This window comes from Zea mays, chromosome 3 (assembly GCF_902167145.1).
Source record: "Zea mays cultivar B73 chromosome 3, Zm-B73-REFERENCE-NAM-5.0, whole genome shotgun sequence".
NCBI classification, from domain to species: Eukaryota; Viridiplantae; Streptophyta; class Magnoliopsida; order Poales; family Poaceae; genus Zea; species Zea mays.
In genome coordinates, this window is record NC_050098.1 from 111775436 (window position 1) to 111791263 (window position 15828).

The 15828-nt window shown below is 46.0% G+C and overlaps 2 protein-coding genes across 2 annotated transcripts; one reads left to right on the forward strand and one right to left on the reverse strand.

The window, feature by feature from the left end:
* Positions 1-7726: 7726 nt before the first annotated feature.
* Positions 7727-13447, forward strand: mbd105 (methyl binding domain 105). The gene is made up of 3 exons (NM_001111704.2): positions 7727-7921; positions 11640-11781; positions 11892-13447. The coding sequence occupies exons 1-3, from the start codon at positions 7847-7849 to the stop codon at positions 13019-13021; spliced, it is 1347 nt and encodes a 448-aa protein (NP_001105174.2). The 5' UTR covers positions 7727-7846; the 3' UTR covers positions 13022-13447.
* An 82-nt stretch (positions 13448-13529) lies between these two features.
* LOC103652042 (RING-H2 finger protein ATL70) lies at positions 13530-14900 on the reverse strand. Its single transcript, XM_020550267.3, has one exon. The coding sequence runs from the start codon at positions 14088-14090 to the stop codon at positions 13635-13637; it is 456 nt and encodes a 151-aa protein (XP_020405856.1). The 5' UTR covers positions 14091-14900; the 3' UTR covers positions 13530-13634.
* Positions 14901-15828: the final 928 nt, after the last annotated feature.

Sequence of the window (15828 nt, forward strand, 5' to 3'; positions counted from 1 at the left end):
TCTGACTTCGCTGCTCTGACTTATGCGCGGCACTGTTGCTCACTGTAGCTCCTGTCAGAGTCGATCGTTGCACGAGTTAGCCATTGCTCCGCTGGCACACCGTACAGTCCAGTGAATTATAGCGGAGTGAGCCTGCGTTTTCCCGAGAGTGGCTGCTTCGGATTTTGTACGGGCATGGTGCACCGGACACTGTCTGGTGGCACACCGGACAGTCCGGTGCGCCAGTCCACAGCACACTCAGGTTCTTGCTCCATTTCAATTTAGTCCCTAACTTGATTTTTTATTGGTTTGTGTTGAACCTTATGCACCTGTAAAACATGTATTCTAGACCAAACTAGTTAGTCCATATGTTTGTGTTGGACATTCAACCACCAAAATTAATTGTAGGAAAAGGTTAACCCTATTTCCCTTTCAAGGATAGGAAATGATTTTATGTATTACTAGAATTTGTTTCTACTCTGTAACTTACAAGACGATTTTCGACTCACTCCTCTATAGTAAAAATGTAGCACATAAATATTTTCGACATCTTGCTAATAATAGTATACTGATATATTTTGCATAAAATCGAATTAGTTTAATTGATATATGCCTAAATTACTATTATTAGAATGAAATTCAATTCCAATGATTCAAACGGGGCGTAATAGATAAGTGAATCACTTAATGCTTGTATTGAAAGAAAGGAAGGATCTTCCAAAGTGGCAACTTTCTGAAGGAAAGCACAATAAAAACCATGTGTTTATAGAATTTAGCGCATTGAATAGCATCTTGTATGCTGATCAAAATGCTTCCACGTAGCCTACATGATGCTAGTAGGGAGCCCCATACGACACCTAAGTGTGTGCATCATCTAGATCAGATCCCATGTTTCATCAAGCGGCTTGCACACTTTTACCAAGTACAAGAAATGTGTTATGAATCAATACGACATAAAGTAGATCAAACATAGAGAAGACACATATTTAATGTGAAAGACCCCTCCAAAGCGAAGGAGAAAAACCACGGGCGCCGGCCAGCAACAATCTCACTATGTTTCGGGTGGTTACAAATCACATGAGATTTACAATGAGATGATTATCTCCTGCGGATTACAAGTGTATTTATAGAGTCGAAAACCTAAGGTGAGTAGGGAACGCTCCGGCCCAAGCCTCCCGGCGATGGGCCTCTGCTTCGATCGCCGACTTGGTCGACTTCTTCAGAATTTGGATCACAAACTCAACAAAATACATGATTAGTGTGGACACTGAAGATAGTTGCAAATGTGATGTCATTTGGCTTGCACACAGACTGCCTCATCAGCGCAAATAAATGGAGACATAGTTCGACTTGATTACCCTGGGCATAGCTAGAAATTAATGTTGTTCGTGTCACATTACTTTTTGTTGTCTTGTTTTGGAAAACCCGATGAGCAATTTCCAGTCGGCTACATTGTGAAAAAATTGATCTGTGAGTCGCCAATGGGCATAGATGAGACATCCTGAACTTGAGTAATACGATAAGGATGTAGAATGCTAAGCATATAATTAGATCTAAATGAAGTCTAAAATCATATAAAAGGCCAATGGATGAGCTTGATCAACATGGTATCTGTAATATGTTAATTTGATAATGGATATTGTATCTTTGGGCGCCAGAAACATACTATAATTTATTTCTTTGTGCTTCTTCTAATGAACTATCTATTAGCAATGTCTGTCATACTATATAAAATACTAATATATTAGTCATCACATAAAAGCACACTTGTTAATATTGGCGTCACATATACATATATTTGTGTCCCAAAAAGCACCAGAGTGATTCGATATAGTTTGCAACCCACACTCTCTACTCACCACTAAACACTCCCTCCATTCCAGTCATCCAGGTAATATAGATTACCTTGTTAAGAAGGCTCAAAGTGTTGTCTCATTCGTCTCCGTGTGGACAAAAACGCTTCATGTAACGAGAGATATATTAAGCAACATCCTCGCTTGACCTGGATCAGCAAACAAAAATTCTCAGCGGACAACTGATGACATAGAAAAATGTGTATCTCTAATAAATCTGTGAAAATGTAAGAACCTAAGAGAGAATAATGGGAGCCGACAAAGAGTATGAACTACGAAGCTACAAGTACAAACTTTGCCCAAAATCTGAATCCAGGAAACCCTAGACCTCAGATCCAGTTCACCTGACCATAAACTAAATGAAATAGCACGCTGACACAGGTAGAAGAAGAAGAAGAAATCACCTCATCCGACGATGTATCATTGGAGCTGAAGGAGAGACTTACCGCAACCGACAGTGAGTAGGTCTACCGCCACCGCCGCCGTCGTTTCTACGCGCGAATGAAGAGCCCAAACCACAACGTCGCTTGTACCTCTGGTCGCAGGTCGAGCTTGAGGACTCCGCCAGCTCCTCCGTCCTTGCTCGCCGACGAGAAGAATCAGAGACCTAGTGGGGTGAGTCGGGGGAGGGGAGACTCGCCTTTGTGCGTGCGCGAGAGGCGAGATGCAACGACGGAGGAGAGGGAGAGACGAGCGACGAGGAGCGCGAGGCAGGCGTCGGCGGGGAGCACGAGGAGGGGAGTGGGGGCGTGGCTGCGTGCCTTCCACCGGAGATAAGTTGCATCGTCCGCTCTGAGGGGGTTGCTGTCTTGGACGAGCGGGGGCAGCACGGATGTCTCGGGCTGGGGGTCGAGGCGGGCGTAGGCGAGGGGCCGCGGGCGAGGGCAGGCTCGGGTGTGGACGCCTTCGGTAGAGTCTTAATATGATTAGTATAGATTGTAAGAAGTATAATTATTGTGTGCAGTGGACATCTCAGGAGTACATGTCTGCATTCCAAGCCCGATACCTCTCCTTAGGGATATGCCCAGGAGGTGTCTGCCCCAAGACGGCAAACTTCCCCTCAATCTCTATGGCGATGACCACATCGGGTCTTAATGGGAAAGACGAACATGGTTAAACTACCAGGAAAACACTACCTTAAAAAAATCTTGATAGAATTATGTGTCAAAAGATTGGGAAGACATTTTCCCACATACTGTGGTGAAGACTTCCTAGTGAAATTTTAGGCCATAACCATTTGCTGATGGCAGATGGTAAATGTGAAAATTATCCAGTTTAGATTTGACCTCAATTGGCCGAATAACCACGATTCTTTTTTAAAGAAGTAGAAAAAGGTGGTTGATACCTTGCAGGGCCGAAACAACCCTAGACAAAAATTCAACAAAAACTCAAGTTGATTCAACATTTTTTAAAGAATTGGAATATACGTGCAGGGAGAACTGAGGAGAAAAGGAAAGATAATTAAATCGAACTACCAGAGCTGGAAAAAATTTAGAAGACTTGGGTTTTAATGTCCACTAGTTAAAAAAAATCCTAACTGCTATGTGAAACTTTTAAAAGCTTAGAACAAGAACTATACTCGTTTGAGAGGAAACATGGCTGCTTAGGGGCAGACCTACAGAGGTCCCGGTGGGCCATGACAAGCCCTAGGTCAGGCCCACCAGAGACCCCGCCCCATTCCGATTTTTTTTTCATTTGTTCCAACTTCCACACGTTCGTTCAGCTTCCTCTAGTTTAACATTCCTTCGCTAGATGCCGGTTCTAGTTCATCCAGTTTCCGAGCCGAGCGAGCAACCATTGAGACACAGACGCCCTTGCTGATTTCACTGTCCATAAGCGCCGCCACAGCCGAGATGGTGAACGCCGGGAGACTGCGACGTCGCGTCATCGCCCCGTGCCCTGGCTCTAGTGCCGCCGAGAGGCCGCCGCTGCCTGATAGCCTGAGACGTGTGAGTGACACCGTTGGCCTTGACTGTTCCAGCAGACACGCAAGATCTAATCGCAATCCCATTCCCAACTATCTCTGATCCCAACCACCTCTGTTCATCTAATCTCTCACGTCCATCATAGTGAAATAATGATTGTGTGCTTTTTTATCAAGTAACTCTTTTATTGAATATTGTTGAAGTTTCTTGTAAACGTCACGGTATGCTTCAAAATGTTCTGATCAAGTAACTTTCATGCTTAATTATCGAATGTTGAATCTATTTATCGAGTTATTTACTGAATCTATTATAAAATTATATATACATTAGATAAATTTGTACATAAAAAATATTGCGGTACATCCTATATAAAAATCTTAGGTTCGCCACTACTTACGGGGATCTTAACACATAATTTTTATAGTTGTCAGATACTACTTCCATTCGTGAAGGATGTGGATAGCACTATCGGGTGGTCATGTTACTACTTGAGTTAACTAACTCCCAAGGCAATGTAGACAAGCAAGCTTGCTCTACAGATGCACCATCAAGCTCAACGCATTTGGGCATCGCAAAGGCGAAGCTGGGCAGCCATAGTGATAGAGTATACTGCCAGCAGAAGAGGTAAGCAAATCATAATGGATCTATGGGCAACCGCGAGGCTGACCTGAGAGGAATGCGATAGGGGGGCTGCATGGCCAGAGGTAGAAAGCGAGAGCGACAAGCTTGAGCATGGCCCAAGCGATGATTGATACGAGCACCAGCTGCATAGCGCCCCTGCGTGAGACCGAACTGAACCCTCGGATGTAAGATCCGAACAGGGAGAGCGACACATGAAGAGGTTGACATTGTGCTTGAGGTGGCCCTGCTACCGGTGAAGACGTTGCGCACAGCGTCACTTGTGGTTTTGGCGGCGGTGGAGAGGGTGCCAGTCACATCACGAGGAAAACGAGCACGTGCTAGGGATCGCAGCGGCACCAGTAGGCCATCTCCGCGCGTCCACGAAGGCGAGAAGGGAGGGGCGATGTTAGGGGCGGCAACATGGGGGAGGAAGATGGAGGGTCGAGGACACCGCGACATTCTCGGGGAGGAGGGGGCGGCGGGCGCGCTAGAGACAGACGGGGGCGGAGGTCACGGAGGCAGGGACATGGTGCACAAATGTGGACACCTATAATCCACACTTATAGAATAGTAGAGATATAGTAAAGTTCGCGACACTGATTTATATACACCGAGTGATCATGCACGTAAAATTTGATCCTGAAATACATATGAGTTGTATCTGAATTTGTCCACCATCAATTCACTTTTAATTGTTTTTCGGGAGAGGATAGATAATGGGAACTCGTATGGGCCGCTCCTTTCTTCCGCTACCGGTTGGCCCAGATACAGCCAGAAAGATATGTGCCCAGCCCAACTAACAACGTTTAAAGTGAAAAGGCGGTCATCGGGTCATTTTCTCGAATATCTCACGCACGCCTTTCCGTGTCCTATATACTATCCGTTCCAAATAAAAATACATCATAAGTATCATCCGGAAGAAGTTTAATCTTTTTTTAAAGTTTGAATGGTTTTAATATATATATCTACAACTTTTCTATTGAGTCGAGATATATTCCGTCATTTAATGCAATAATACTCACCAGAGATAATAGTTGTTTTATGTATATATTTTTATCAAAGCATAAAAGAAATCAACTAATAAAAAAAACAGGAGTTCATTTTTTTAACCGAAGAGGGGACTGCTTAAAAAGAAACTAGCTATATACCCGTGCGTTGCAATGGGGGACACTTGTATACACATAAGTCATTGTTTAGTGATGCTATATATCAAGAATCAACTCAACAATCATAACAAATTTGGTTCAATGTAACTATTAATCGAAATAGGCAAACCCTAAGTTGAATACATGATATGATGATATACCATGACCTCCATAGAACAATTTTGCATTGTAGGGTCAAAATTATAAAAGGAGATCCTAAGGCTATCGAAAGGAGATGGTGAGTTATGACTATCAAAATTATTTTAGCTCACAAATATGGCCCTCTTATCTTTTATGTTGTGGGGAAATGTGTTTTGGCATGATTTCTACATTATTTATATAAAGACAAATAATATTACAATATTCAACCTATCTAAAGATGGATCCTCTAAAAACAAGGTTTCCTTACATAGACCATGAGGCAACCATGTAATTTGTATTGGAGAGCAGCTGACAATATTTAGAGAAATAAATACATAATGTGTTGGGTATAGCTAGTTAAATGGTTAGGATGACATTTCACTATTAAAACCAACAACCAGTGCCATGAATTTACCTGTGAGGTTCCCCAACTATATAGTTTCGTGGACTGGCGACATGCTCGGTTGGGCGAACCATCGTGCTAACATTGATGCCGGAGGAATTCACAAGAGCTTAGCTGACAGAAGAGATAAAGTACAATCCCAGTCAAGCACGCGAGTCAACTCATCAGAGAATATTTTGCTGCCAGTGAGGCCATCTTGAGGAGCGACTGGCAAACTGAGGCTACTGGCACCTCCGGTACGACGCTGCTAGTAAAACTTATTTCACCCTCCTATAGGAACGGGAAGAGACAACATTCTTTCGTATAAGCAGACATAGAGCCAACATTCTTTCGCATAAAGTTCTGAACCGATGGCTATGAACTATTCTAAAAATTGAGTTGCTAATTTGCATATAGATATATAATTCATTATGATGCGAAAACAATTTGCAAGTATGTGTGATATGTTGTTTTACTAAACGACTTGACCAATCTATATTTTCGGTACAAAACAACTAAAAATTAGTTAGCGTAGTTATAATTGATATTAAACACAAAGAAAATCATACAGAGCATCGAGGTAGCAAACTCACGTAAAAAGTAACATGGTTGGCCGGAACACGATCCGGTTTTAATTTTTCCCTATTTTTTATAACAGTCTATATTATACTTGAGTATAAAATTTAAAACAAAAAATATGTGTGTCATGTTCACTAAATAGATGCGAGTTTAAAGCAAATAACCATGGTTCAAATGTCATTCACATTTACATACTTGCACGGCTGCGCACATGCAAGCTTTGCATCGAGCGGAGACGTTTGCATACATGGTTGCATGCGCTAGTTTAGTTGCATACTTGCATGTGTGATGCGTGTGCGGGTTTAGTGCATGCGTGTAGAGGACTGCATGCGTGCAGAGGATGGAGCGGGGTACGCCTGTGGTCTACATTAACCTCTTAATAGACAGTAGAGATGAGTTTATATGATTGAAACGAGAGAGACGTGAGCGCTCGCGGTGACACGACACGGCCCACGAGGCGCGCGTGCGTTGCGCTGCGAGGCGTCCACGTCAGACGTCACCCCGCGTTCCGCCCTGCGGCCCGCAGCCCGTCACGTGCGCCGGATGCACGGCGGCCGCGCCCGCACCGATCCGTTCTATTCGGGTTATCCGCGCCGAGGTTGCCACGTGGCTGGCGCACAGCCCCCGAGGGGGCGAGAGAGAGGCTCCCTCCCGGCTGGCCGGCTTCGCCGCTCCGGTTTCCCGCTCCCGCGGACTCCACCAGTGCGAAGTTCAATCCAGTTTGCTGTCCAGCCTCTCAGTCCCGGCATCCGGCCCTCACGTTGCCTCCCCGCGCAAGGTCCACGCGGACCGTCCCGCAGCTGCTCGGGCCCCGCGCTGCCTAACGGTGCACGAACCACGCCCACGCGGCACGCGGCTGAGCCCCACGCCGTCGGCAGCGCATGGCGGTTCCCCCACGTCCGTCCCGACGCCGTGCCAACGGCCCCTCCCTCCGCGCTCTCTGCCACCCCGGTCCCACTTTTGCTTAGAACGCGCTGACCCACGCGTCAGCGTCCGGCGGCGAATGTGTCCAAGGGGTGGGGTACATTTATTTTTATCACACATTATATATATACATTATATAATAATGGAAATTAAATCCCCACGCGGCCGTCGTTTGCCCCCTCCCTCCCCACCTGCACCACCACCAACACCAACCAACAGGTGGCGAGAGCGAGAGCGAGAGCAAAGAGCTGAGCGGGACGGAGCAGCTAGCGCTAGGGATAACGCACACCCACCACCATGGCGACGCCCGGAGAGCAGCCGGCGGAGGTCGTGTCCGTCGAGATGCCCGCACCCGACGGGTGGACCAAGAAGGTAGGGGGTCACGACGACCTGCTGCCCGACCGCCTGACTGCCTGTCTCTCTGCTCGCTCGCTCGCTCGAGTTGCCTCGTCCGCGTCCAATTCGGGGGTCAATAAGCTTCCGGGGAGCGGAATTCCGGTTCCCGGCCGCTAATTCGCGCCGAGTTCTAGGGTTCCCGCGGTGCCGGTCTGGCGTTCGAGAGCCTCCCAGTTCCGGATTTGGGGCTCTAGGGTTTGCGACGCTGCCCCCGGCCTACCACCGCCATCCAGCTGGGATTCGTGGCCCCGTGAGGTTCTGGACCTCGATTTCAGCTCGGAGTAGGTGCGTCCAGAGCTCGGCCACGAGGCCCACGACTGCTTGAGCTCTCTGCTCCGTGTTGGGTGTAGGTCCGTAGGTGAGCTACGGACCCCATGCCCGGTCTGTACTGTGAAGATTCGTAACTGGGGCGCTCGATTAGGATTAGGGACTGTCGGGGGGCTAGCTGAACCGGGGGAAGATTCCTAAATCTGGCCGTGATATGTCGCTGTTTACTTTCTTTGTTTGCTCGCTGCACTACGTTTGCTGCTAGTGTCTTGCTACTTGTAGGCTGGGGCTCTTGCAATTAGGGGTGGTAGGGTTTGGCCCATCGGTTTCCAAATTTCATATTGGTCATTTGATGATTGGTTAGGAGTTACAGCTCTTTCGTTTGGACTGAAATGCTGCAGTTCCTTTTTCGTACAGAAGGTATTACTTCAGATTTAGGCGGTTGATTCTGCTTGAGTAGTTGTGTGCTTTGTAGTGAGGCTGGAATGGGGAATCCCCTTCAGCTTGGAGCTGATTCTGTCTGAGTAGTTGTGTGCTTGTAATGAGGCTGGAATGGGGAATCCCCTGCGGCTTAGAGCTATAGCAAACGCTGCCAATAGGAGCTTTAGCCTACCCATTTCGAGTTGGACCTTGTTTTCTTTATGATAGGTTATATGATCCAGTGTTTTCTTCTGTTTCGGCTTGAAATGCTTCATCCATTACTTTAGATTAATGGTTGATGTTACTTGAGTAGCAGTATGTTCGTAGTGAAAGCTGGAATGGGGAATCTCCTGCAGCTTGGAACTTTGGCAATCAGCCAGTCACTTCTACTAGAGCTTTAGCCCCTGATTTCTAATTGGATCTTCGATTGTTCGTTATTAGATGGTGGGTTAACTTTTTTTCGTCCTGACTTCCAATGCTTCAGCAATTACTTCGGATTCAGGTGGTTAGCATTGCTTTACTAGTAGTATATGTGTAGAGAATCTGGAATGGAGAATGTTCTGCAGCTTTAAGCTGTTGATTTGCTGTAATTGGGGTTTGTCCTACACAATTCCAGTTTGATGTTGATTATTAGATGATCTGTGCTTAGTGAATCTGGTCATATCATGGTCTGTGAGTTTAATTTTACTGTGGTTAGTTCCAGTATTGCTAGACCAAGTGCTTGTTGAGCTATTTCATGCAAGAAATGAAAGCTTGATGCAACAGAACACGGTGCTGCCACATTAATATGAGCTCCATCTGATCAGATGTACATGTAATATCACATGAATGCCCACTTGAAAATCTTAAATACTCAAGCTTTGAGTTTAGGCTGTTAATTTTTCATTATCGGATGTATTTTTATGGTTGTCTTAGTATCCTTTTTCAACAGGATGACAGAAAAGTGCCAAACAAACTTATTAGCCTAGGAGATACCTGTTCTGCATAGTTTAACATTATTAGTTTTTATTCCTAGCTGGAGACTGATGGTGCTTCATAGGATTTACTGTTGGTATTCTGCATTATTGGTTGTTGGGATGCATTGTTTCATGCTATTATTGGCTGCAATATCTTGTTCCTTATTGGAGGGAAGCATTGAATATCTCAGACAGTTGATATAACTTGTGGTCTAGGTGTCTAGCATGATCTATTTCTGTTTCTAGCTGGGCAAAACCGAACTTTGAATGCTGGATAAAGTTCAATGTTGGAATCATCTAAAAACAGGCTTTTATCTGGAAATAGTTCTTGTGGATTGCACCTTTAATGCCTTATGTTATCGCGTTAGTTTGACCATTTAAGATGACGTTCTAATTCTTGTTGGTTACCTATTTTTTTATTTAGTTGTTAACTGTTTGCATGCTTATCCTTCTGCTGGTCACATAGCAACCGGACACGTGGTGTTCCTAAATCAGCCACTAGGTTGGCTCTTGTTTGTTGTGTCCAATTTTTGTTATTGTTCAAACTTCCTAATACCAATAGATGTTATGATCAATTTTCTTGCATTATTTTGTGCACATTTCCATTTTTTGTTGGTTTTGCATCTCTGTTATGTTTATTAAATTAGTTTCTATATAATGTGATGTTCAAAATTAACAACATATTTGTTAACGGAAATGTATCTGAAGTGGGTGGTAAGGGTTTTAGAACACTGTATAACCCTGCTTTAGAGTTTGCTAAGGCATTCAAATTCTCCATTATAAGGCCGTTATTTTATTTCTGCTGATGACCTTCTACAAAACTAATTTTGCTAGTTAGGGCAACGACTAATATGTAAGCAGGTACTAGGTGCAAGTGTGCAAGCAGACATTTTGATCTGTTAGATCTAGATCCAACGGTATGTCATATTTAGCACTTAAACCCTTCCACCACCACCTGGTGTAGCTTTATAAAAAAAACCCTAACAAACCACAGTTGTACCCCCCGTTGGATTCAGATCTAACAGACCAAAAAGTCTGCTTGCACGCTTGCACCTAGTATTTGCTTGCATATTAGTCGTTGCCGCTAGTTAGATACCAACAAAGCAGTATCACTTCTATTAAGCTGTGAGATTAACTGTTTTTCCTGTCCATTTCTGTAACCATTGTGAAAATCAATCTGCTAGTGGTGACACCTTATCTCTGGTAAGCTGTCTCATAAGTTTCACACTAATATTCATATGAAACCTTGAGTGGGTTGAAATTGGTTTCTGGCTAATTTTCCATTTACTTTAGCCATTTTTTTTGGTCGTTTGAGTCACATTGACTGTAGTGCAAAAATAATGTAACTGTCTTTCTGCTTCTTAGGTCACTAAATCTGAAAGCACTTCCTGTTGAGTCTAGGTTCTGCCTGTTTTCAAGTTCTATTCCTGTTAGGGCAATGCCTAGTACTTGGCACAGTTAGCATACTTCCAGTCTAGTTCATGTGAGAGGAAGATGCAACTGATTATGATGGTGAAAACCAAGAATGTAATGTGAAGCTAAAACTCTAATACTATCTCTGTATCAGTGTAACTGTCCTGTTCTTCTTTGTTGTTTGTGATGCATTTGACTGTCTCTAAGCATTCTGCCTTTTACTGACCCACCTGTGCCCTAGTCGTTCTTCTGCTTCGCGATATTTACATCAGTACAGTTTTCCCACGCGTTGTTAATGTGTACCTGGTTGTGGAGCCAGCAGTTTTCCCAGTTAGTGGTGCCTCTGTCTGTTGTTCAATACATAATCCTCTGTTAATGACTACCTGATTATGATGAATATCTGAACATTAGGTGGTCCTGAGGCTATTACCATTCCACAAAACATTGTTTTCCTAGTAGCATGTCCATGTGTTACCCTATCTTTTTTTCCCTAATGTTTCAAAGGAATACTTCTCCTTTTCTCTTTGCAAGGAATTACAAAGAGCTGTTAGTAGGCACACATTTCTTTCATTAGTTAATGTGTATTTTATGGGGATATCTGATTGGGAACTAATATACATTCCTTTTTAATGTTACAGTTTACTCCCTTGAGAGGGGGGAGATCTGAGATTGTTTTTGTTTCACCAACTGGCGAGGAAATTAAGAACAAGAGGCAATTAAGTCAGTACCTAAAGGCACACCCTGGAGGCCCTGCTGTTTCAGAGTTTGATTGGGGAACTGGTAGATACCTTTGACTACCATTCTGTTATTTCTTTAGATCTTTGGCTCTAATACAAATGTGGATGGCTTTAGAAGTCTTGTCTTCTCCATCTAAAATGCTTTGCAAACAGGTGATACCCCAAGGCGTTCTGCTCGTATTAGCGAGAAAGTCAAGGTATTTGATAGCCCAGAGGGCGAGAAGATCCCGAAGCGCAGCAGGAACTCCAGTGGTAGGAAGGGTAAGCAGGGGAAGAAGGAAACCCCTGAGACCGAAGAAGCCAAAGATGCTGAAACTGGCAAGGAGGCAGAGGAGGCCCCAAGCGAAGATGCCGCAAAGGAGACTGATGTGGAGATGAAGCCTGCTGAAGAGGTGAAGGGGGCCTCTGCTGAAACAGAAGATGCTGACATGGCTGATGCTCCTGCACCAGCACCAATGGAAGAAGATAAGAAACAAACTGAAGAACTGGCAGAAGCTATTGCAGCTCCTCCTGTGCCATCGGAGGAGAAGAAAGATGTCAAGCCAGCTGAGCCTGAAGCTGCAGCAAGCAACCCAACTGAGGATTCGGCCCCTGCTCCTGCTGAACCTGCTGATGTTGCTGCTCCAGCTGCTGAGCCCAAATCAGACGCCAAACCTGCTGCTGTTGCTGCTCCAGTGCCTGAGACCAAATCAGACGCCGAGCCTGCTGCTGTTGCTGCTCCAGCGCCTGAGACCAAATCAGACGCTGAGCCTGCTGCTGTTGCTGCTCCAGCTCCTGAGACCAAATCAGTAGCCGAGCCTGCTGCTGTTGCTGCTCCAGCGCCTGAGACCAAATCAGATGCCGAGCCTGCTGCTGTTGCTGCTCCAGTGCCTGAGACCAAATCAGATGCCGAGCCTGCTGCTGTTGCTGCTCCAGTGCCTGAAACGAAATCAGATGCTGAGCCTGCTGCTGATGCTGCTCCAGTTCCTGAGATGAAATCAGAGTCCGAGCCTGCTGCTGTTGCTGCTCCAGCGTCTGAAACCAAATCAGACGCCGAGCCTGCTGCCGTTGCTGCTCCAGCGCCTGAGACCAAATCAGATGCCGAGCCTGCTGCTGCTGCTGCTCCAGTGCCTGGAACCAACTCAGATGCTGCTGCTACTGATCCAGCACCTGGAACCAAGGCCACTGCCGCCGATCCAGCACCTGGAGCTCCAGCAGAGAACTCCACCGACAAAGACGGAAGCCAGGAGAGCCAGCCCGTGAACAATGGACAGCTGCCGCACTCGACGGTGAAGTGCACCTGAAGCCGCAACGCCGGAAAAACCTGAACCCCTTCCGGCGCCGTGTATCTCATTTAGGAACAAACATTCGCATTCGCATTCACATTGTTATCAGTTAAAAAGTCTATGGAACGGTAAGCATGTTAATTAGTCAGTCTGACGCTGCTGGGTGACAGGTTGGTAATTAGGCTCTGCATTTAGCTGTTTTGTATGGCTGCTGTCGCCGCCATACATGTATCATCTTCTTGTGGTTGTATGGTACCTAACCGCGTAAACATGTTAACCTTAGGCCATGTATTAATTACTCCGCTCTAATGTTTGTATGTGTATTGTCAAACTTGCAGAACCAGTTGCATGCATGAAAAATAATAAGTGTCTGGGTATCTATGGGTGCGGGGTACCCATCTCCGCACCAGCGCACCCAGCCAGAAACAGCAGTTTGTTTGGATCTAATCAGAACCCGATGCTATTTGCTGGATGTGATGCTGATGCCTCTCTGAATTCGTGTGGCTGCTCGCGGCTGGAATGGATGTTTCTCAACTTTCTTCCATTCTATATGCTGTTATGCTAGTACAAAACAATGCTTGTATTTTACATCTTGTACCCCGGAATCTGCTGAGTAGTAAACAGCAGCAGCTCAGGACAGCGGGGCAACGGCCAAAGGCTTGGCGGCGGCGGCGACGGGGGTGGTCACCGGCGGCGAGCGGCACACGGGGCACGTCGGGTGCAGCCGCAGCCACCGGTCGACGCAGCGCTGGTGGAAGGCGTGCGCGCACTGGGGCAGCACGCGGAGCACGTCCCCGGGGGCGTACTCGCCCAGGCACACCGCGCAGCACGCCCTGGTGGCCGCCTCCTCGTCGCCGTACACCACCTTGGGCAGCGCCCGGAGCGCGGCCTCGTCGAGCCCCGCCTCGACGTCCTCCACGCCGCCCACGAACACGGCGGTGACCGTGCGGCGGTGTGCGCGGCGGGCCTCGTCGTCGTCCCTCAGGCGCGCGGGCGCGGCGCGGCGGGAGCACGCGCGGAGCAGGGCGGCCACGGTGACCACGGCCAGCACGCTGACGACGGCGAAGGCGGCCTCCAGCCTCACCATCCCGCGGCGGTCGAGTGATCGAGCTTGGCTGGCTGCCCGGCGAGGCGATGCTCCGCGTTGCGTGGGATGCGAGTGGGGTGGGGGTGGGGGTGACGGAGGGAGGTGGCGCTCTGCTCAGTGGTTGCTTGTGTGGATGGGGTCGCATGGCCGGGACATGCCCTGATGGCACCCGGCGACAGTGACGTCGTGAAGTGACGCAGAATCTACACCTTCATCATCACTAGTCCTCCTGCGCAGTTGAACCGAGTCTCAAACTTTGGAAATTATTATATAGTTCGTAGGCTTCAACGATTATAGGCTCATGTATAGCCGCAAACATTGTTGCAACTTGCAAAAAACAAAACAAAAAAAAAACGATTTCTTTTGCACGAACATGCGTCAAGCGTGACATCGCGCGCTGAACGAACAGGCTATTTATCCGCCTTGTTTAGGGCGGAAGTGGGAGTACAGGCGGAGCTAACTTGGTGCCACCGTGGGCCCTAAACCACCCTTAATTTTATTTTATTTTAAGCTAAACCGTAACTGATAAGCTGTCAAAATCACGAAGGTTGCACGTTGATCGCCATACAATTTGTCTTCTATTTACATCTACGACGGGCTCGGAAACATGAGTTGCCGTTCCAGGCTTGTTTGGGAGGTATACGATTGTCAGAAACTCAGAATTCGAACTCAAACCTGAACTTGCATGCAAAGGTCGTGGTGTCACCGGCTCTCTGACTCTTCTTGTTTACTCTAGAAAACAAGAAAAAAACATTGGCTGGGAGAAGGAGATGGTAGATCGTGGTGGCACTCTGTTTTGTCTTTAATGTAATGCCGAAGCTCTGCCATCAATTGAAATAGAACATAACTTAGAGATGGCAAAGAGTACCTGCCCGCTACCCGAAATTCAGTGTGTTTTAACTCTTTTAGGGCATGTGTTTATGCTAATTTCTCTATTCATGGGTTTGTTAATAGACTCAAATGGAACCCAACAGATATGTGAGAATGGGTTTATTCCACTGTCCATACCCGCAAACCCATGAATTTTTAAAATCCGCATTAAAATCAACATAATTTACACATATGTCTCATAATATTATTAATTTAATATGTTCTAGTTGAAATAAACTTCATGTAACAAAGTTTAAACTAAAATTAGTATTGTATGTCAAAATTTTATATTGGTCATGGGTATGATTTTTTAGCAGACATTTTATTCGTGGGTACATATTAGGACAAGTGATACGTAACAGGTTTGTACCCATTGCCAACTGTAAAAAAAACTCGCTGATAGACGTATTGTAAGTATATTGCATGTATCTATTGTTGCTAGGCAACCGTAATATGTACGGTTTCAGTATTTGACTAACAGGATAAATTAGATATGAATAGCATTGGTAGATTAAACTGTTATCTTGTTCTAAGGTTGTATGAATAGGACTAGAGGATCCAACTGGTTATCTTTTTTCCATTGTTGTAATTAAACTAATTAAGTATATGTCGATTCAGCTTATGCAAGCAATTATTACATGAGATTATTTCTGCTTTCGTGATATATTTCACATGATTGCATCTGTGATCAACCCTTCAGCTATACGTGTGTTGTTACCCAGGTGTTGCCATCGATCTGGGCACCAAACACTGGAACGGACCGTCTCGTGGTGCTTTCTGCGGAAGCGCGGACGGTCCGCGGCGCAGGGTCGGACGGTCCACGACCTAGGTGCAGGAGCGACTCCTCCTCTGCGTATGTCCCAACGGT